Source organism: Schistocerca gregaria, chromosome 2 (genome assembly GCF_023897955.1).
Source record: "Schistocerca gregaria isolate iqSchGreg1 chromosome 2, iqSchGreg1.2, whole genome shotgun sequence".
Taxonomy (NCBI): domain Eukaryota; kingdom Metazoa; phylum Arthropoda; class Insecta; order Orthoptera; family Acrididae; genus Schistocerca; species Schistocerca gregaria.
Genome location: NC_064921.1, coordinates 262,883,486 through 262,907,189, shown reverse-complemented (window position 1 = coordinate 262,907,189; position 23,704 = coordinate 262,883,486). Strand labels below are relative to the sequence as shown.

The 23,704-nt window shown below is 41.6% G+C and overlaps 1 protein-coding gene across 5 annotated transcripts in view; it reads left to right on the top strand.

Annotated features, from left to right (window-relative positions):
- LOC126336836 (matrix metalloproteinase-24) overlaps window positions 1–23,704 on the top strand; it is a 169,298-nt gene that overhangs the window by 112,703 nt on the left and 32,891 nt on the right. Inside the window, exons 4-9 of one of the 5 annotated variants that reach the window (XM_050000915.1) lie at window positions 1,478–1,789; window positions 3,946–4,094; window positions 7,046–7,511; window positions 9,953–10,131; window positions 12,145–12,298; window positions 16,895–19,895. In XM_050000915.1, the coding sequence (XP_049856872.1) occupies window positions 1,478–1,789; window positions 3,946–4,094; window positions 7,046–7,511; window positions 9,953–10,131; window positions 12,145–12,298; window positions 16,895–16,935 (1,301 nt within the window). In that variant the 3' untranslated portion in view covers window positions 16,936–19,895. Of the gene's footprint in view, window positions 1–1,477; window positions 1,790–3,945; window positions 4,095–7,045; window positions 7,512–9,952; window positions 10,132–12,144; window positions 12,299–16,894; window positions 19,896–23,704 lie in introns of those variants that run through there. The other 4 variants (XM_050000912.1, XM_050000914.1, XM_050000916.1 and 1 more) reach the window with 4 other exon arrangements.

The following is a 23,704-nucleotide window of genomic DNA, read 5'->3' as shown; positions in this document are numbered from 1 at the left end:
CTGCAACAGTACCCTTGAACTGACTGTCCTAGCATCTTGTATGCACTTTCCTTTCCCAACAAATATAACTCTTCCATTCGCCTCCTCGGAAACCGATTTTACGTGATGATTCCTTTTCAAGTCACCTCTTAGTGAAACATCCCCTTCGAAAAAATTAAAAATGACTCTGCTGGTAAACCTCTTACGTTATTTGATTTTCAAACAGCTGAGCAAAACTAAACGTACTCAGACATTTCTCTCTTTACTTATTCTGATCAACAGTAAACTGACGCAAAGCAATCTGACTTTCAATAATCCCTACAAAAGAATGGACCCGACTACCAATAACCTAAACCTTTCGAATCACTTACCACACAAAAATCTTCGTTACTCAAACTACTGCAACACAGTGTGCGCCAATACTGACAGCTAAATAAAAGATTCAAACTACTGAAGCCACTACCTACTGATAGGCATAGTTAGCGAATGAAAGATTTTGGTAGAGAACAAAAATTGCATCTACCTTATTAATGTTCACAAGTCATCTCATATATATATATATATATATATATATATATATATATATATAGAGAGAGAGAGAGAGAGAGAGAGAGAGAGAGGAGGGGGGGGGGGGGAACATTCCACATGGGAAAAATATATCTAAAAACAAAGATGATGTAATTTACCAAACGAAAGCGTTGGTATGTTGATAGACACACAATCACCACAATCACCGTGTGCGGATGGATATGTGTGTGTGTGTGTGTGTGTGTGTGTGTGTGTGTGTATGTGTGTGCGAGCAATACCTATCCTTTTTTCCCTGTAAGGTAAGTCTTTCCGCTCCCGGGATTGGAATGACTCCTTACCCTCTCCCTTAAAACTCACATCCTTTCGTCTTTCCCTCTCCTTCCCTCTTTCCTGATGAAGCAACCGTGGGTTGCGAAAGCTTGAATTTTGTGTGTGTGTTTGGGTGTCTATCAACATACCAACGCTTTCGTTTGGTTAAGTTACATCATCATTCATGACATCCATCTTTACAAATTTCCTTTTTCTGGCGGACACACGTCCAGATCATCCGCTCTCAAAACCCCGCCATCTCTCTCCCCCACATCCACCACTGTTGGCGGCTCACCTCCGACTGCGCAACACTACGCACTGTTCACACCCAACTGCCCAACACTACACTAGCAAATATTCCAACAATGCAGACCAGCCACAGACTGCACACAGCACAGTCGGTGATTTTCATACAGAGCGCTACGTGGCGTTACCAACATAAACACTTAAAAGCCTACTTACATTAGTATTACAACTACATACTTAAAAGATTTCACATGCTCAAGATGGTCACCACTAATCTCGTAATAAGATACGGAACCACCAGTTTCTTTGTCGCTCTTTTATTAGTTACTTGTAGACTAACTCGCGGACGCGGCAGCGCTGAGCTGAGTGCAGAGTGCTAAGTTACTGACGACGTGTTTCCCGTTCGCCTCTGCAGGAAGCCGGTGGCGTGTCAAGAGCCTGAAGTACCGCATCTCCAAGTACCCGAGCAACCTGAACCACGGCAAGGTTGACCGCGAGCTGGCCAGGGCGTTCGGCGTGTGGTCCGACTACACCGACCTGACCTTCACGCAGGTGAAGAGCGGCTCGGAACAGGTGCACATCGACATCCGCTTCGAGAAGGGCGAGCACGGTGACGGAGACCCGTTCGATGGGCCCGGAGGCACCCTGGCCCACGCCTACTTCCCCGTCTACGGCGGAGACGCGCACTTCGACGACGCCGAGCACTGGACCATCGACAGCTACAGAGGTCAGTGGACTTCCGCCTCACATCCAGTCCCTCCAGCCTGCCTTGCTGGCTCACCGCCACTTACAGCCGCTGTTGTAAAATTCCTTGACTCCCCTCACCCACCCCTCTCCCTACGGCGCAGTTGCTAACCGGAAAACTCCAGTCCCCTCATGTAGTTGACCGCTGTCTCAGAGTAACATATCTTTGTCTGTGCCCCTGTGCACCTGTGTCGGTCGACTAGAGCCCATGATCCGTTAAGAACAACACATAATGAATAAATGAGAGAGCATGTCTGTGCTTTAAAATGTCGGCACCCAAAAGAAAATAGTCCACATACAAAAATGTTGTTACTCTTTACAACCAACGGAACTATGTATTTGCACCACTTCTGGAAGGATCTGTCTGGGATTTTTACTTTCCAATTACCGGCCGCTTCTAACGACCAAATTCATCTTGCATCTTTCCCCTTGTGGATCACAAACACTTGGTTTTAATAGTAAGCGTCATCTCAGCCATGACTAGTAACTTTTTAATCGACTCCTAAAAATCAAGGAAAAATAACTCTACACCTGTCCATGGTGTTCCAGGAGTGGTCAATATTCAGGGATACGACAGGAACGATCACACGAACCAAAACACGCCTAATAAAAGCGGGGTCTCAAATGCACATTTTATGAGCTGTAAGCACTACTTCATCTTTGCAACTGTGAAATACATCTCTTCTACTGAATAAGTGCTCATAGCTCTTTGGGAATCCATTTCAGAGCCCATGGTTACTAGACAATTTTTTTCTTGTTTTGGTCCACACTACCTCCTTCCAGAATATGGAAAGCAAAGAGTTAGAGCAATAAAAGACAATTGTTTCACAATATCTATGATGAAATAGTGCTCACAGCTCTTAAGGTATTCATTTCAGAGCCTACATTTGCTTCGAATGATCGTTTCTGTCATATCCCTAATTAATGACCATTCCTCCTAGAGCACCCTCTAAATCATCGTTATTTATATATATCATCTCTCACTCACACTCAGGTCAAACATAAAACTCATATGCGAATTTTCCCACTCATTAATTACTGAAGTTTCTGAACTAATTTTTAGCCTCAAGTGCTTCATTTTCTCTGGCCTAAATAATTCTATTCCTTTGTTGCCATCACTTGAGAATGTGGCATCGCAGAATCAGAAAACGAGAGAAGAAATCCAGTAACTGCGCAATGCACTGTTGACCAACAAGCATGCAGGTGCACAACTATACGTGCTCTAATTGGCCAATTTACAACCCTGGCCTGCTACGCTGCAACGATATCTGGTCACTCGTAAGGGATGGGATTTACCAGCCACCTGCGGCTTGTTCACCAAGAGTTTATAAATCACAGCTAAGTTATTACACGTTTTTTTTTCTTCCACTTGCACTTTCAATCATACCAACATCCATCAGAAATGCTAGGGTGGGGGGGGGGGAGGGGGGAGGGGGGAGGGAGAGGACACCCTACACTTGTTTCAGACAGGAGTTTTGCAACTTGATTTCAAACTACAGCTTTGTTATTCCGAGCATTTGAGCACAGGAAGCATTAAGACCTCCCTCGCCCTTGATTCTTCTGAGCCCATCTTCTACCTGCTATTGTGTTCGTTCATTGTGGAACAATAGGTTTACTGAATCGCTACAAAAATGCGTTTCGCGTACCCTTGCTCCAAAACAACCACTGCCTCACCACTCCAGACTCAGAGCGGTAATGTTATTCTTGTGTGACGAAGGCCTTTTAATGTGAAAACATCATTTTCTTCATACGATTTGCTGCCAGCTTTTTTTTCCTTGGAATGGACAGTCCCTATTCCCCTTAGTGTCATCTCTCTTTCTCAGATCATCAGCTCAAATCATGGTACCAGTACTAGAAAACGAATGGTTTTCGTAAATATTTGCAGATACGTACTTTAGTCCAGAAATGTGTGTCAGTTATGCAGGAACCAGTAAACATAAAACATTAAAAAAAGTAATAAACATAAGAAAAGTGTTAACAAAAATTTTAACTTTTGCATATCTTCATTGAAGAAAAATAAACGAACTAAAAAAAATGCCGTAGCTCGATTTTCTGTGTGTGTGTGTGTGTGTGTGTGTGTGTGTGTGTGTGTGTGTGTGTTTGTTTTGGGAAGATATGACAAGTATCTGTTCATTGCAGGCACTAACCTTTTCCAAGTGGCGGCCCACGAATTCGGCCATTCCTTGGGGCTGTCGCATTCGGACGTCAAGACCGCCCTGATGGCACCTTTCTACCGAGGATACGAGCCATCATTTACGTTGGACGCTGATGACATCTTGGGTATCCAGGTGAGCATCTCACAACCATTCAGCGAGGAGTTGCGCATCGACCTTTGTGCGCACAGCAAAATAAAATTAGATTGCAACTTTGCCTGTATAAAAGGGCACAAACTAGAAAACATACCGACAAACTCTTTGTTAAACGATTTTCCTCACTTTCATGTCCCATTGGGTGATACAGTTTTCTTAACAGCGTGAATAATCGACTACGTTATGAAGCAATACTGTTTAAACGACAATGTCTTTGTTCTTTTGCGAATTTCAATATTTTCTACAGTACTATTAATGGATAAGTTTTGCTCTGGTTATTCTCGTTTACTATCGTTCAGCAGACTTATTTACTTTTCGTATACTTAAAAACTGTTGTGCGTAAAATTATGGAATCATGCGTACGACAATTCTATAGCAAGTGCTGCAGTCTACGTTCTCAACAGGAAACGACCACGCTTGTTTTTGAAGTTCTGTCACTCCTTTTACTATCTCTTGTTTGGCGTTGTCGTTTTATACGTGATACTGGTTCTGATGGCAAGCTGATATTTCACTAGGTGGCGCATGACGACACATTACTTCTGATTTCTTTGTTTCTTATATTAAAATGAGGTGTAGAAACAACAAACGCTGCTGTGTGACTCTTTACCGCCACAGGCTTGTTTATCTCGAAACAAGTGTTTTGCAAAACAGCGCTTCTTCTATTTCGCACAATTCGTAAGTAATGTACCCAAACCCTACACACCTACATTACGAAGGCTCCTGCCTTTTCTTATGCTATGAAAAAAAGTTGATAGGACATCTGCTAAGACATGAGGGAATGACTTCCATGGTACTAGAGGGAACTGTAGAGGGCAAAAACTGTAGAGGACGACAGAGATTGGAATACGTCAAGCAAATAATTGAGGACGTAGGTTGCAAGTGCTACTCTGAGATGAAGAGGTTAGCACAGGAAAGGAATTCGTGGCGGGCCGCATCAAACCAGTCAGTAGAATGATGAAAAAAAAAAATCCTCTGCAATAAATACGAACATTTTTCCGCTGTGACAAAGGGAAATTCGTATTAAAATGAACTAAGTTGAAGAGACTGTAGGCATATTCGTTGGTCATTTCCTATTCCCATTTATAAAACTTTTGCAAGGCGCTGCTTTCTGGCAGCAGTTTTAGACATATCGCTGCCACCGATGTCGGGATATAACGGCCGTCACGGGGAAAATACTCAGCCTTAAAATCAGTCTAGGCGGTTCGGACCACCACTCATTTAGGAGGATTAAGGAAAGACCAGACCATCACCGTTTATTGCTCTGGTGCTTCTAAGAAAGTCTGTTAATTTACGAATATGTATTCATTTAAGCCCACTTTCTTGACGACAGCAATGTACCGTTACATATAAATGTACAGTTACGTAAACCAAAAACCCTACCTACTGCAAACTAGGCTAAGGCAATTAAAATAGCGAACAGGGCGCCCACGAAATCATATGTACCAGTTTCTCCTGCTCAATATTAGACACAAATACGGTCTCCAACGCAAGTCTGGCAGTCAGCAGTCCTGTCAGTTTTTCTTGTCATTAAATGGAATCCTTTAGCCAACGGCCTTGCTGCAGTGCTAACACCAGTTCTCGTCAGATCACCGAAGTTAAGCGTTATCGACCTTGGCTAGCACTTCGATGGGTGACCTCCCGGGTCTGCCGAGTGCTGTTGGCAAGCGGGTGCACTCAGCCATATCCGTTAAAGCTCTAATATCCGTATCCAGTGACGCTTATCGCGTGAGGGTGACACGGCGTTCAATCGGTACCGTTGGCCCTGTTCGGATATGGTTTAGTTTTTAGTTTAATTGGAATCGCTTGCTATAACATCTCGGCTAGGCGTAGGAGCGTACGTAAAGGTTTTCAGAATCATATTGAGCGACACTCGTATTTACTGGCCAGGATAGCCGAGAGCGGTAAGGCGCTGCTTCCTGGATTCGGGATATCGCGCCGACCCCGGATCGAATCCGCCCGGCGGATTAACGACGACGGCTGGAATACTTCCTCGTGTAGAGACACATTTCGTTGCAGGAGCTTTGAAAGGAAAAATATACGCTCAGGCACAGATTTTGTTTCAGTTTGAAGATAAGTCATGAAAGTACTGTGAACTGATTAATTATATGGTAAATATAAGAGTACATTTAGGCATTCTAAGCGCGTTTAAATTCCTGTTCATTCTCTCTCAAGTACAAAATGGTATGCAAGATGCCACTGTATTCAAATCCTGCTTTCTTTTGTTCGTTTTAAGAGGTGCAGAATCATACACGGGAGATATGGACACACTCCAAACTGACTGTGGAGGTGTGACACGGTGAGATCTGGTACCGTGGAAGCATTTTAATTTTGCGTGTGGTTGATGGACGGCTGCAATATTTCCACGCACATCAGAACTTTAACTGACCTGTTCACATTCAAACTAAAATAGGTGTGTGTGTAATGTAACGAAACAAACGTTAAGAACTGTTTTACTTTGAGAAATGAAATAAAGGTCATATACTGTAGCTGTAAGTAAGACCCGCCAGGCTAGCCGAACGCGCTAACGCGCTGCTTCCCGGACTCGGATAGGCGCGCCGGCGCCGGATCGAATCCGCCCGGCGGATTAACGACGACGGCCGGCGAGCCGGCCAGCCTGGATGTGGTTTTTAGGCGGTTTTCCGCATCCTACTTGGGGAATACCGGGCTGGTCCCGACATTCCGCCGCAGTTACACGACTCGCAGACATTTGAAACACATTCACGCTATTTCACGATTTACACTAGACGCAGACAGCTGGGGTGCACTAATTCCGTCCCGGGGGGTACGGGGTGGCGGCAAGAAGGGCATCCGGCCACCCCTTAAAATTCACCGTGCCAAATCCGTACTTAACCCTGCCGACCCTGCGCACAATGCCGGATTAAGGTAGTAGTAAAAGAAAGAAAGACTGAGCGAGTCTCGCATTTGTGCAGAAACTGTACGGCAAGAAGACTCGCAGCTCCGGAGGCAGCAGCGGTGACGGCAGCAGCAGCGGCTCGGACAACACCCCCAAGCTGCCCAAGGTGCCCACCGCCCCCGGCAGCGGCGGCACGCTCTGCAAGAACGCCTCCGTGGACACCATCTTCCGCGCCGAGGAGGACACGCACTACGTCTTCAAGGGCGACCTCTACTGGAAGCTGACGGACGACGGCGTCGCGGCGGGCTACCCGCGCAAGATCTCCGACTCGTGGCAGGGGCTGCCCGGGGACATTGACGCCGCCTTCACCTACCGCAACGGCAAGACGTACTTCTTCAAGGGGCCCCACTACTGGCGCTACGTGGGCAAGCGGATGGACGGCGACTACCCCAAGCTCATCTCGGAGGGCTTCACCGGCATCCCCGACAACATCGATGCCGCCGTCGTCTGGACCGGCAACGGCAAGATCTACTTCTACAAGGGTGAGTGCGGGCCAGCGTCTGCTCGGGCTGCGAGCTAAGCGTCAGCGAGCTACAGATTATTCCTGCACCACTAACGGTTACATGTTTCTTACTGACATGTGTCGTCATTAAACACTTCTTCCAACTCCGCCTGATACTGTGCCCAAAACATTAATACTTCAAATGGGTAAGGAAATGAAACTGCTGCTACATACTTTACTTCTTTTCCTTTAAGTTTATTGCTCTAATCCTTCCAAGAGACAACATTTTATCTATTTGCGAATATTTATTCATTCAGCTCCAATTTGTTCAAATGTGTGAGAAATATTATGGGACTTAACTGCTAACGTCACCAGTCCCTACGCTTACACACTACTTAACCCAAATTATCCTAAGCACAAACACACACATCCATACCCGAGGGAGGACTCGAACCTCCGCCGGGACCAGCCGCACAGTCCATGTCTGCAGCGCCATAGACCGCTCGGTTAAACCCGCCTGGCTTCCAATTTGTTGACGACAGCAATGGTCCATTACATATAAATTTACATATATGTGAATCTTTATGATAATCTGTTTCTTTTTTCTCTTATAAATATTGAACTAAGTCCGCAGCTCGTGGTCTCGCGGTAGCGTTTTCGCTTCCCGAGCACGGGTTCGATTCCCCGCGGGGACAGGGATTTTCACCTGCCTCGAGATGACTGGGTGTTGTCTTCATCATCATCATTCCTCCCCATTACGGTCGGAGGAAGGCAAGTGCAAACCACCTCCACTAGGACCTTGCCTAGTACGGCGGTGCGGGTCTCCCGAATCGTCCCCTACGCTCTGTCAAAGAGTATGGGACTTCATCATCATCAAGCCTACAGAGTCTATCACGCTAATCTTCCTTATCTCTGTTCGTTTCTGCTATTATAGCTCAATCATTCAGGCGGCCACATGCATGTTACCCTGCCTGTAGTTGTCCTACGGCACCTTTTTCCACTTTCATTCAGGTGTTTCTCTACTGTGAGAAAAAACAGCCACGGGTTTTCGTTATTTCAGTCTATTTTCACTAATTTTGTAGTTATTCTTATCACCTACTGATATCAGTTCTATTACGACGCTATATACCACTACTACAATAACAAACAACCTTAGTGTTACAAGTGGCAACGGCCTTGCCGCAGTGGATACACCGGTTCCCGTGAGATCACCGAAGTTAAGCGCTGTTGGGAGTGGCCGGCATTTGGATGGGTGACCATCCAGCCGCCATGTGCTGTTGCCATTTTTCGGGCTCACTCGGCCTCGTGATGTCAATTGATGAGCTACTCGACTGAATAGTAGCGGCTCGGGTCGAAGAAAACCATCATAACGACCGGGAGAGCTGTGTGCTGACCCCACGCCCCTCCTATCCGCATCCTCAATGAGGATGACACGGCGGTCGGATGGTCCCAGTAGGCCACTCGTGGCCTCAAGACGGAGTGCTTTTATTATTACAAGTATAAAGGGCCTACTTCTACTGCTATGACAACCTTGGTTTTTCTGCAGTAACTTCTGTTCCTTATACTTTAGTTACTAAACCTAAAACTTCTACTTCGATCATTTACTGTAATATTAGGGTCGCTGATCATCAGAGAACAGTTAAGAAGTGTAGCCCCTCTACTGTTTCTCTTCCCTATAGTCTGGCATGGTAACACCCCCCCCCCCCTCCACACATTCTCACACACACACTTTCCTATTCTTAAAATTTATCTAATTTCAAATTTCCACGAAAGTATTCCACTGTAGTGTGAGATACTGTGTATGCTTGGAAAACCTAATAACAAAATCCGTCTGTTGCCTTACTAATAACACTTTCACTTTGCCAGTGTAGATTTCGAATTAGAGTTTCACTGCCAGGGCTTCAGTTCTTAAGTAAAGATTTTCACTGCGGTGTTAACACTCGAGAGAAGCCCATCTGCGAATTTTGCTGATTTTTGCTGTGTTTGACATTAAAATGACGTAACTTCCACATATTTGTTACACTATTATCCGAATGAAGCCCTGGTGATGAGTTTGTGGTTAGAAATACGAATTGGCGAAACAAAAATGCAGTTAACAGTACAGCAGATGGATTCTGTTACGAAGTTTTCCATTCATTCACAGTGCCGATTTTCCAAAAATGATCACTGTGGCTACCATGAAATCTGTGTGTGATATTGATATTCTTGTTGCAATGGCAATTCACGCTTCATTACTTGTAACGATGCCCACCAGTTCCACAGAATGACAGGCGAGACTACAGTGATAAACATAATCTTCTCATTGATAAGCATAACTCAGAGCATTTGATAATCAGGCTAAGTAGAGTTAGTTCTACTAGATTCTTGTGATCTGTCTCTAGGCCAAAGGTGGTAGATATACAGGAAGACGGCAAGCTTGTACCTCACGATCCCTAGACCTTTCCCGCCTCAGGTACTGAACCGCGCGTGTGGCTGTTCCAGGAACCAAGTTCTGGAAGTTCGACCCGGCCCAGAGGCCCCCCGTGAAGAGCATCTACCCAAAGCCCATCTCCAACTGGGAGGGCATCCCCAACAACATCGACACCGCCACCGTCTACCACGGATACACCTATTTCTTCAAGAACGGACAGTACTGGCGGTTTGACGACAGATCCTTTGCGGTAAGTTGGAACCAGTTTTACTCAATTAATACAAGGCGTATGTCCAAGTTTACTTATGTTTTGCCAGAATAAATCTCATGAAATGAATTTCGCGAAGTAGGGGTTTTTAAAATGGGTCAGTAAGTCCCAATCTTTTGCCCATTTTGGACTTTTTTAAACTTGCTGTAATGAAGGGCGCAGTTCAGATCGACACACTGTGATTTATATAAACGTTATGATGTTGTAATGGGTTTCCTCACTGTAGTAGTTACAAAGATAACTGAGATAAAAAAGGTCAACTAATTACTCTCAGCAATGGAGACCAAAGGTTACTTTTATTGAAACACTCACCAATCAGTTCTGATCAACATTCGAAAGAATGTGAGCAGACTCTAGACCCAATTTGCATATATTGTTGTGGGCTACACGTAAAACGGTGAGTTCTGTGGCGATGCACAGCGGCAATGGACCGTACACCACATGACACTCCAGCCAATTGAATTATTCTGCTGTGTCTGACTGTAGCGTGCATGTAGAACATTTAGCGTTGATTTTAATACAGTTTGGGTATGGAAGGTACTTAGCCACTGTAGCGTTCACTGTGGATGACATTAAGCAACACAAGTATTACTTTAAGAAACGACAGCGATAGTTTATCGAGCATTTACATTTGTCTGTGGAGGGTCACTAACAGAAACAGTGGTCGAATGTGGTGCTTAAACCATGGCGTGGGACGGAGTTAGAGAGCACATTGGAGATGCCTTATTACTTGCACATCAGTATAAAATAGGGAAACTATTATAAGAAAACATTCTTTGCTAAGTGTAGAGATCATGAAAAATAGTGTAGTCTTAGGACTGGTAACGATAACATGTTTAATGAGCTTTAAGTTTGTCATAATTCATACTTATTTACATAATGAAACATCTGTAGTTTCAATGAACCCACTGTTACAATAACGCACTTGGTTTCAGTTAAGTTTTTGGCACAGTCGGAGTGCACGTTATTTACTATTCCGTCTTGCTTACGAGCGACTAGCGACTGAGATAATTCATTGTGGATGTGTTGTTTTAATGTAATCGCTACGGCTTTTTGTTTCACGGTAAACTGTAGCTTCCCAGTGACTGCCTTGATGAGCTAGTATACAATTCGTGGAGAGCATCACCGACAGTAGCAATTCCTGGCTACGTTCAACCCCAGCGAAAACAAACACAGAGTCCGCGATTCGTCGTCAGCTGGACCGTGGGATATTTCAGCTTCGCTTTAACCGAGCCTTCACCTGTCAATGATGTGAAGATTGACCAAGTGCAACAAGTGGTTCGGGCTCCAGGATCCACGTTAACCTGCAGTCCCTCTTTCCCCGATGCGATTACTGATTTGTGTCCGTTAGGGATACACATGACGCCCAAGTGCCGTCCGACTGAAATACTTTAACCAAGCCACTGATCTACACGGAATTATTATTATCGTTATTATAACAATAATAATGGCGTGTGACGAGGGCCTCCCTTCGGGTAGACCGCTCGGCTGGTGCAAATCTTTCGATGTGACGCCACTTCGGCGACTTGCGCGTCGCTGGGGGTGAAATGATGATTAGGACAACGCAACACCCAGTTTCTGAGCGGAGAAAATGTCCGACCCAGCCGGGAATCGAACCAGGGCCCTTATGATTGACAGTCTGTCGCGCTGACCATGTTTTTGTTTCTTTTTTTTAAATCTCATTTTGTTCGCAATTTTTCGTTGCATCTGCTTGGGGGCGGACGTCGTAAGACATCCGTTCAAGTTCGTTGTTGATCGATTGACTAAGTTTTTTTATTACAGAGGGCAGCTAACCCTCTGGCCGTACACGCTGAGCTATCGTGCCGGCTGACCACTCAGCTACCGGGGGCGGATTATTGTTATAGAATAAATGTATCCTTACGTTACATCTTACAAAGTCTAGTGAGATGGAAACAGAGGAGGGGGGATACACAGCGTAACATTCAACGTATGATGGACAGGATATAGTACGATAATGTGTTTCTTCTTTTGCAGGTGGACAACGCCAACCCCAAGTTCCCGAGGCCGACGTCGAAGTGGTGGTTCGGCTGCAAAGGTGAATTAGTAGATGGGAACAACAGAGTGGGGGGTGAGGAGCGGCCGCAGTCGGAGCGCGACAGCGAAGTGGGGGACAGCGACTTAGACGCAGGTGAGCCCAGGTGCTGGTGGCGCCTCTACTGGCCGCGCGCCTGCGCAGTCGTGCACTACCGCGGCTGACAGGTGGCGGGCGCGCCCGCTGGCCGCCAGTAGTAACCGTTAACTGTCACGTGGGAGGTGGGACCGCGCGCTTCTGTGTCGGTGATTGCGTTTAACAGGGTCTGGTGCTCATTACAGTACTATGCGCAGGCTCCACCTCCTGTAACAATCAAATAGGACGATGTCGTTGCCGATGCGAACTTTCTCTTAAGTGGTGCTACAGACTCGCAGATACTAGAGAATCCCACTACAGTTTTATCAGTCGTTATTTCTCAACTAACAACTCACCGCGTCGGCAGTGGGTACTACCGACACTCGCCTGGTTGTTTTTTTTTTTTTTTTTTTTTTTTTTTGCATCTCGAGACCTGGAGGACTATTTCCGACGCCCCTTACTACCACACGATACGAACCACATAAGCATCACTAGCGCAATAATAAAAGACGTTTTGAAGAAAAAAAAGACATTCACAACGTCTGACTTTACGATCCGAGACGCTACTATCTTCACGTAAATTTTAAATAAATTTGTAATTTATTCAAAAAACCATTGCAAGTTTCAGTCCAGGGCACGATAGCAAAATTAGTAAATATACGCGAAAATTTTATAGTTAGCCTACGACCAGAAGACTGTAAGACTAACATAGTAAGTTGTTTGGCGAAGTGTAGCTGTTTTATGAAACAAAAACGTAGTGCCTTATGTCAGTGGAGGAGCAGACATAACAACGATTTTGTTTTCCGACTACTGGAATTGTACGACAGGCGCCTGGCTGGACTTCCAACTACTGCTGCCCTTTCTGGAATAGATCCCGAACTACCAACTGCACCGTGAACGGTAGTTTAGATGACGTAATCCCAACGACGACTCAGAAACCGAACACTGAATCCATCTTCTGTATTCTGTCAGTAATTTTCAGTGTAATCTCCTCATGCTGCAGTTCACCTCTTACGCAGACAACAAATGACGTTTTGGGGACCCGTTTTAGAATTTTCTTACTGCTTGTAGAACTACTCGGTAGGACCATTGTTTCGGAAAACCACTCACGGTGAAAATACATTTCAGTATCAAAGGAAAAAATGACAATCATTTCATCCACCACAAAAAAGCCCGGTGTTGCCGATAAAGATAGTTACAGGATCCAATCACTAGTGTATAACTTCTTTTTACTAGTCGCGAATGTTTTCACTTTACGAAAGGTATACATTTATTTGGCACGCACACGGAAGACATTCGAAACAGGTAAGGGAATAACGTGAATTTCAAAATCTAAATAGTGACCTGTTGCTATAAATGATCCGAATAATATACTAGGCGTTACAGACACTGGTTTCGACACACCCATCACGCAGGAAAATAAAATGCTGTTGTTGAACCCTTGACCTAACTAATCATGCCCCTTCAATACGATGCAACATTCAGCATTAAACAGGAATTATTTCTCTTTGTTTACGGGTCCTTTTCTGCAGCATTAGGAGACCTTTTTAAGCATGACGGTTTACGTAACAGGATGATGACTTATCAACGATAACGACAACAATAATCTAAGGAGAACTAACAATTAAAAAAAATGTGTTTGGTAAAAGGCTAACAGAGAGCTAACATAAACGTAGTTTTGCCGCTCCTCGCTCATCCCTCTTAATAGTATTAATATTACTAATAATATAATACTTCCGTATTACTAGTGTATACCAATTGTTAATTCTTCCTGAAGTCCAAACTGAAGTCAAATGCTCATTTAGCTGAATTCTCAGTAGTACTTTCTCATATGTTAAAACTTGATGTCTATTCTAGAAACTAAGTTAACGGTGTGCAAGGTTGATGTGCAAATGCTATTTCTCAGTATGCATATGTGGTTAAATACGAAAAACAAAACTTTTCGAATTCTAGAGCACAAGATATTTTCAAATGCCCAGAGTCGTAACTTTGCTTTTCAACCATGCACACACTATAAACAAACTGCTCCCTTCGTTTTGGACTTCTTAACTAATAATTAAACATGCATGATGCAACTTTCTCAACAGCATGTAGAGTTTGACTGCTAACACGGCAGATATTAACATTATTTACTTACAGTTACTTAACACATAACTAAGCATGTGTTCTAAAAGTGTGGCTGGCATCCTGCATGTAGCAACATATTCGTGCTTGGAATGCTGAACAGTTTAAGTCTGAAGTCGACGGCCTCCTTTCTTGAAAGTCTCTCTCTGTCTGACCCAATGGCAGGACGGAAATGAAACAAGACCTCGTTGGAGACGAAACTGTAGATCATTTGTATGTTCAGTTTTTCGATGCCTAACTTTGATACATCTCTTACCATGACATTTGATACGCAGATACACAAACAGACCATACGTAATAATGAAACACAAACCATGATGTTCTATTTCAAAATTTACATTATCACACACTTCACAGTTCCAGTAACATCTTTGATCATATTTAGCAAAAATCGAATAAATGAATTACTTGTGGTTTTTCCACAGTTCCTTGACTGTGTTTCATTTTTTTCTATAACCAGAATAAACGTTAGTGTTCATAGAAATGATAATAAGAAAAAATAGTTCTTTGAATTGAAAATCGTTTTTAAGCAGCATCTCACCAGTATTTTTACTGCCGAAGTCAGCATTCGAATTTGACTGCAGAATAGAGGTTGAAAATCGAAACGGTTTACTCGTTACAATAACCTCGAAATGTTGCCATACTGGTTATTCATTTTCTAAAGCCAAATGCCACGAATCTCTCATGGACTCGATGTGTCCCACGAGGTCTGTGGATTCTTGTGCATGTTGCTGTAAACTGTTCTGTGCTCGTGATTCTTGGGATGCTGTCTCCAAAACTGCGCTTCCAGAGTTTGAGACGGATTAAAGTCTGACACAAGCACACTATTATTAGCACAAAGTCTTTCTTCTGAATCTTTCTTATGTCGCACTATTTTCATGCATGCAATCACTTTTTGTGGAAATTATCTTCTTGTGTGACTTTCTTTCATCATGACGAAAGGGTAATAATCAGATATACTGCCATCGCATGAACAATATATATAAAAAAAATGATGAACTACCTATATGTTTGTAGCATTTTCTTTCATTTCGAGCAGTCAGTCTAAGTAACACAATGTTGGGCGATACATTCCATAACATTAGTGAATTTCAGTTTTCGGCTGGTATAATGGCATAACAATGCCCAGGCATCTCCGTCATAAAAAGATAGTGTTAATAATAAACCATGTCACCACGCAAGAAAGTGAACAAGTGTCTGTAAAACTGAAAATATGGAAGGATTCTGCAGCTAATATTTGCCAGAAGAATCCTTTATTATTTAATAAAACACAAATTACCCAATGAAGTGAGAGAATTTTCATTTCATTCCTGCAAAAGGTTTTAATATTAATTGTGCAGATGCGTGTGGGGAGCATATGTAGTTTATCAGAATCATCTGTTCCCTTAAAGTCGTGAATTTTCACGGAAATTTTCGTATTCTTATGATTGGGTCTACACAGTCGACAATAACGACCATTGCAATCGTAGGTAACGTAACCCGTTCGAAACAAGTAGTAGCAATGGATTAATCAGACATCACTTGGCGGCGAACACTCAGTATATCATCTTTTTCTTGACAAAGAATGAGGATCTTTTTTCCGATATTGTAGTGGAGATGACTGTCCAGCCAATAAGTAAATACTGGCCTCTCTTAGAAGCACGAGTGTGTTTTACTTAACAATTTTCCCGTTAGTACTAACACTGGTTCTACTCAGAGGGATAGACGTATTACTTACTCTTTAAATGTTGTGTATATACTAATTTCCTTTTATTTGTTGTATGTTTTGTGTTCCTTGTGTGTATAATGCAATAACAGGTTGAATTATGCACTTGGGACCGAAATAGAAATCATGCTCTACAGAAATATGGAAGGTAGGAGTTTGCTGTTTGCGAAAATTTTGCTTTCACATTAGTTAACTGTTTTCACATTAGCTAACGTCAGTTATTCGTTGAAAATAATTCAGAAATGCTTTACTAGGAGGGAGGAGAGGTAGGCGATTTCGAGAGGCTTTACAGGGAATGATATTAGAATTATTCGGTAGTGTATAATGTTTTTGTTTCAAACCTTATAAGAGTTTTATAAATGCTGTGAAACTAGTGTGTTTACGTTTCGTGTGCAGGGGAGATTTATTTAATACTTACGATGAAACTTTTTGTTACATTTAATTTCATATTCTACAGTCATACCAGATCCTAAATGGAAAATTTTCTTATGTCATTAATCGGCCCCAAATGCATGGTTTCACAATTCTGTTATGTGTTTAGTTTCATGTACGTTATTTGTTCGTGCATCTGAACATAGTCTGTTGCACATTCTTTTCGTCTTATTCTTTCTTTGTGTCACCTGCACATAAACAAATCAAACACTAGTCGCACTTACACACCAGTAGCAGAACTTCATACTCGGAGGAATGCTCCGGAACAACTAGAACAAAAAACAACAACAAAACAGAAAAAAAACCACGGGCAGTAACTCGTACACATAAAACAGGCTCATTTTTCTAATTTCCAGACGCAACTTATGCAGGACTGGAACGCCCTGTTGTTAAGTAAAGAAATTCTCAGTGCCATGAAAATAACATCGACTGAACATTTGCAAGCGTTTGGCGCTAACAAAGAGATGCAAAACGGGAAGTGAGAGACAGAGACAGACAGACAGAGAGGGGGTTGTTCGAGAGGACCGCTGGCGGTCCTTTCGCTTTTAATGAGAGTCACGAGTCATGTGTTGTGATCGTGTGTCATACGCAGACGATAGCAACGTGGAGCCACCACGGGACACCAGGGCCAACCTTGGTAACCAGGCAGCGACGAAGGCGCCCCTGCCGGTCTTTGTGGCAATCACGGCGACGGCAGCGCTCCTCGCGGCGATGCCCGGACATCTGCTGACGCACTAGCACACCTCGGCTGCACATTGCCAGTTGCACAGACGTCACGGATTGCACGACAACTGTCTCTCTACCACTGCACCATCACCACCACACGATACCCTCCCTCTCCTCTCACTAGTCTGTAAGTTAATTTATTTACAACATCTTTCTTGCGCCAACAAGAAGTCGGCTGTGAACTACGAAGTTTGTTCTCAGTTCAGCATGACGAAGGATCGTCATGCTTTGAGATGGCCACGACTGAAGATAAAGACTTGGTAACCCTCTCGGGGTAAGGTGTAAAGAGTCACTGATTTTGTAAGTGTAAAAGGCGTCGAGCATGTTGTGTCGGTTCTGAGCACGTTATGTAACTATCACAATGCACCTGGAGTGGATCTGGATACTTAGTAGATGGGCGATGAAGTGAGTCGAGGAGTTAAACGAACAGCTTCCGAACAGAGAGGCAACAAACATTTATTTTACTAGATAAATATGACAATATTTCAATACAAACTGCTTCATTTTATATTAACATGGATGTAGATGATATTCGGCACTAATTATTCCAATGCATATCATGGAAGGCTCCTCGACTTACTTGATTCGCTGCAGATTTTTCAAGTTGTTGCCCATAAAAGATGAAAATAATGCACTGACCCGTCACATCTGTAAATGATCACAACTGAAACTACTAACGCATGCTGGAGACAAGACTAAGTACAAAATTCTCCGTCCCAGAAAAATCCTGTGCCTCATAACTATCACTTTTGTAATATACTGAATGGATCCTTACTTATTTCAGACACGGATCAGGAGATTACTCATCTCATAAGTCTGCTGCTGCGGACGTTACAGAGTTAGAAAAGTCAAATCCGGTAAATGTAGAGAAGAAGGACCATTTCGAAATTCTCAGGAAGATTTTTAATACTACAGTGGTTATTGTAAACTTTGTATGAGTTAAGTAATTTCGAGAAAAAAATATATAAACTGGTTTCTGAATATTTAAGTTCTGCGGAACAGAAAATCTTCACAGTTGTGCCTTAATCATTCCATGACGCTTTGTAGCGCGAGAATTCATGTTTATAGTCCAGCAATGTCTGTTCAAGCTAGTCACGAAGCGAATAGCGTGAAGGATCAGTGCAAACACAAATGTTTACTTTATGTTTTTCCCAAAGAACAGTATATTATATATATTTCAACAGTATGAGCAGAGCTCGCGCGCTGTCTGGTTTTAATATGTTTGAAGTTGTTGTAGGGAATATGAAAAATGCTTACTCAGTGAGGAAGACAGCGTAAGTACGTGTATGAAGAGTGCTCAGTTCCATACCGGTAATTCTCAGTCGGATTCTAAGAAGCACAACATGCTCCTATAAGGGACGATGAAGGGGTTTTTAAGTGCGCTACTCAGGATTGAGGTAGCAGTGCCTCTGGAAACTCAGGGGGAAACATATTAACTTGGGAGAATAGCCAGATGTGCCTTTGCTTGTCTCCTCTTCAGAGAGAGGCGAAAGCGGTCGTTGAATAATGGAGAGTGTTTGTAGTTATGTCGCCTCTATGTTTCAATGCAGCTCGTCGGCCAACAATGTTCACATAGTCACCAGGATACTCCACGCAACAGTTTTAAATCAATAGGGCAGCATATAAAATATTTTGCTCTCAAGTGCAAAAGCTTTGCGCATCTCTGGAGAACGTATTCTTATGTCTAAGGCGATTAAATCAGTGGTAACCTTACAGAACAAATAACATAAAATTAACAATAGGGACTTCCATAATTTTGTCCCTTCTGAGACAATAAAAAGTGGGGAAAACATGCCTGGTGAGAAAGTGGACAAAGTTTGCTCTGCATTCCATCCAAACATATGAAATGAAATATACCACGAACTGTGATTATTTTTGTATATATATATATATTATGTATATGTTTGTGTGAATGTGTTTTGTATATTGTAATGTTATGATTGGGCAGGGTCGGACAGTGACATAGTGTTTGGACTAGATCTCGGGGGCGGTAACTAAGGCAATGTCTCCAGATGGACGTTTTCTGAGGAGTCCTCTTACAGGGAGATTCCAGATGTTGAACATTGTTCTTGTGACAGGCCATAGTCCCACTTCGCCAGCCGGGGTTTGCAGCTCTGCCACTGTCCAGCCCTGCATTTGAGAGCATTGTTTATGTATATGTTCATGTGTATAACCTCTGTGCTGAATGCACATGTTCCTAGAAGTTGCGCCGACAACATGTCCTGTGTGCATCTGACACTACCACTCCACCAGCGCGTGTGGGCTCTGGACTGCAACAACGCCGTTGCCAACAAAGCAACATTTGCCAACAAAGCAATATTTACGAATAGGGCGGCAAATGAATAAATCTGACTGTATGTAATGTCTGTAAAGTTGGTAGTAGAGCACAAAAGTTGAAAAGCAATAGTAAACCCATGTTTAAAAACAGTGTTTTAGATTTCATTTTTAGCGAACAGCTGTACACCGAACATGTTGTCTGAAACACAATAAACCAAGGTACAGTATTATCACTGTGCCAGATTATGCCTGACACAATAATGCGATGAACGTTTTTATTGTGAAAATGTCATTCATTAAAAAGTTATGTACATTATAAAATATAATAAAATATTTTGTTAAAAATTTTAATAAGTATCTATTTTTCTTATTACCTTTGCAGATTCATTTTCTCATAGCGCTTAATGTCACACAGTAATTTAGAAATACAGTGTAGAACCAATAAACAGATATCTGCATTTTACATCAACTGATGATTGTGCTGTAGAAAGTCAAACAGTTTATAATTGTGCTACTTATATTACAGTAATGAAAACCTATTTGTATAGTACAGGTTGTCACACCTACCTAACTTGCTTGTTGTAGCTCATTGTACAGTATTCTAGAGTATGCATGAAAAACTGTGAAAAAGAATCACAGAGCTAGTTTTCTGATAGTGCTCCTTGAACTAAGTTACTAACCATCAAAAAATAGACCCAGCGATCTAATTCAGACATTACACACTTGACACTGATTTACATCTTGCTCATTTTAGTTGTTCAAACATGAACTGTTTAACTTTTCAAGGCTTTCAGTAATAACGCCCTACAGTTGTCTTAAGAAGGATTTGAGAGATGGAAGGTAAAAATGTCAATAGTGATGAATCAATCAAACACAAAAAATTGTGTTTAGAAAGTATACAACGTTTTTAATTTAGTAATACATGTTTTCTTTATACCAGTGTTGCATGTTCAATGTATTAATGCAGATAACAAAGAACCTAACATACAAAATTAATCAGTTTGGAGTACATTGTAGGTCAAGCAACTGAAATAATTTTGAGGACAGATTGAAAATCTGAAAAATTGCTACTGAAACAAAAATAAAGATAAAGAAACACAATGAAATAAGTTATGTACCTGTGTTGTGGATGCATTTTGTATACTTAAAAATTCAGTGTATTAATGTAGATAACACAGCACGTAATACACTGTTTCTTTCAAGGTAAATAATTTTTCCACAGAAGTACTGTATCACAGTGGTATTTGATAAGTCGACTTGATTTACGAAGTGTAAAGACTGATACATAATGCATACATATAAGGTGTCTATATACGGACACTGGGGCTACAAAAAAAGAGTACTGAGCACAGATTTGTGTGTATATGTATTTAACTTAATAATTTTATATACGAAAATACACCAAAGAATAAGGATCTTTTCCAACAGAATAAAACACTCTCTTTGAGATGTTGCTAAGAAGGGAAAACATTTTCGAAACCCATCTTACTTGTATATGAGCACTATTTGTATGCTAACCAATGGATAAAGTTTACATAGCACAGTACAAAGAACATGAAATGTGACACTGCTACTGAAGGAACAACAACAATTTTAGTTTTCTTTCACATGCTTTTCAAACTAATTTTGAAATGTCTGTTTAGGGAGACACATGATGCTAGCGTACAAACTGTCACAAACATGCACTACAAATCTTAGCAAACCTCAATTAAATGGTAAATCATAGGGGAAATTATACTTAAGTGTTCGACACTACTACTGGCACATCACTGAAGACAAAAACAAAAATGTACGAGAAAAGTTGGCTGAAGTTCATGAAGAGCACTTTTCTGTCAACCATTCTTTCGTAATAGTCACCTTAGTGACTGCTGCTTCAGAATATTATTCAGACCATATCTAGCAAGCAATAAACCTTTCTTGAGCATGTGCCAGGCAAAGCTGAAAAGTTGCCTGGAATAGAAGCAGCAAGCACAGGGCACAATTCTGCACAAGAAGAACTAAAAGACATAATAGTAAGGGCTTGAATTCACAGCAACCAAATGACTGACCAAGGTGGTCTCACATTTGGAAAGAATGTCACTCAGCTTTCCACATGCTCATATTTCTGCATGGCCATCCTGTTTTCATTTTCTGTTATTTCCTTGAATCAGTTCAGGCAACATTGCTAACATACCTTGACCAACCGATATGAGATTCGTTTGTAATGACCTTGATGTTGAACACAATGTTTAGTTGTTCTCCTTAACTAAGAGGAGAGACATTTTCCTCTTAAGATTAGATGAACACAAGGGAAGTAGCTAGGGTAATAAATATACAGGAAGTGAGAAAGAAAGTGCTGTAAATTATTGAGTGCTCTACATAGGCGTAGATATATCCCAGATGATTAGCTGGCTGACAGGCTTGTCCACATTTGACTTAGAACATACTGCCTTGTTGGGTGCACTATAGTTCTGATATTGCTCTGATGCCAGAACATTTCTGGAACAGCACCTAAAATGGTCACATATCAGTACTTTTATCATTCAGTATGTCCAAACATCAGTGTTATAACATAACAATTTCTCTTTAATTATTACATGCCTCAATCTTGTTTTTTTGACTGAAGAGCATTTAAGCAGCATCGTTTAACACTATACCTTCATTGTACATAACACAAGCAGATAAATATTAGATATGCTCTAGAAAGAGTACACCATAGAGTACATAGTGAACAAGCAACACAGAAAAGAATATATTATAGATCAGTAATTAACAGCTCAGGTTGTAAATTAGAATGTACAATGATCTATTATAATTATGGAAGTAGTACTCCAACAAAAAATAAATAATGATCACTAGGACACTGTATATACACAACATACTACATAACATTCTTAGAGGAAGCATGTTTAACAGGTTTGATTCCCAGAGTTGGACTTCATTTAAAGAAGGAGAATGTGAAACTAACTGTGAAATGTTATTAAGCAGCATGATAACATCGGAAAGTTAATGGTGTTTGCATGTTGTACTGAAATCTGCTTGCATTACCTCTCTTATAGTTTATATACAAAAGAACATTTCAGTCACTTTTGTGACACAGGCTGATGGGTTACCTTTAGGGTGAAACTTTGAAATTAATACATGACTTACACCTAGCGTCTTGAGAAGAGTTTGAAAATTTTTGCTAGTAACTTTATGGTTTCCACACCTGTGGAAAGACTCATTCTGAAGGATGTTTATTACGATTTCACTTGTTGCTTTAACTACAAAATACAGTATCAGTAACTTTGAATGTGTCTTGCATCCTGAAAATATCTATTGTGCACCAGACCATATAACTCTAAAGCAAAGAACACCAGATTTTTTTAGGTGCATCTGCTTATTGAGTGAATTTTACCCAATGACTATTACATTTATCCTTCTAACATAAATTACAAACCTTTCTCACTTGTCAAACAATGAAAGCCTCAAAAGTAGTAATACTTATGTTAAGTGACTCATATATTCCTTTGACCCATAATGACTATTCAGTACGTACACAAACTCAATGTGTATACCTTATATAAGAGTATTATATAAGATATTCAGTGATTTCTTGTAGTGAACAGTACAGGCTCATTCACCGCAAACATTTCTTTCAGAAACCAGATTCCAGTGCTTGCCAGAAACTTCTACAAACAGTTATTCTAACCTGTGCGCCAACCCCCCGTTTTTCTTTAATTTTAAGCACCAGTTCTTTCAGTTCTTTGATTTACTCAACTACTTTCAGAAAACTATACCCAAATTTCATGTATCGAAACATTAGTACTACTTTCTGTCTCTGTAGGCAATTTAAATAATGTATAAGCTACTTTATAGATTTCACTACTTGTATGTACCATGTGAATGTTAAACTGTTGTAACAATTACATTCATAAGTTAAGCAACTATTTTGTAATGGGCTGTGCATGACTATAGTCTGAGTGAACTACCATTTAGTGTCTAACTAACAAATTTGGAATTTCTTCAAAACTCAGGTCATTGTGAACATTTCTTTTTCTGTCAGCAAATAGGTACATTCACAATGCTAGACCAAACGATTAGTGAATGCTATTATGTCCATCTACTGGATTTTCAACCTTTTCAAGCTGATATCCTCAGGTTCAGTCCCATATCCCAAGGCACCTGTTACTGTTTGTAATCCC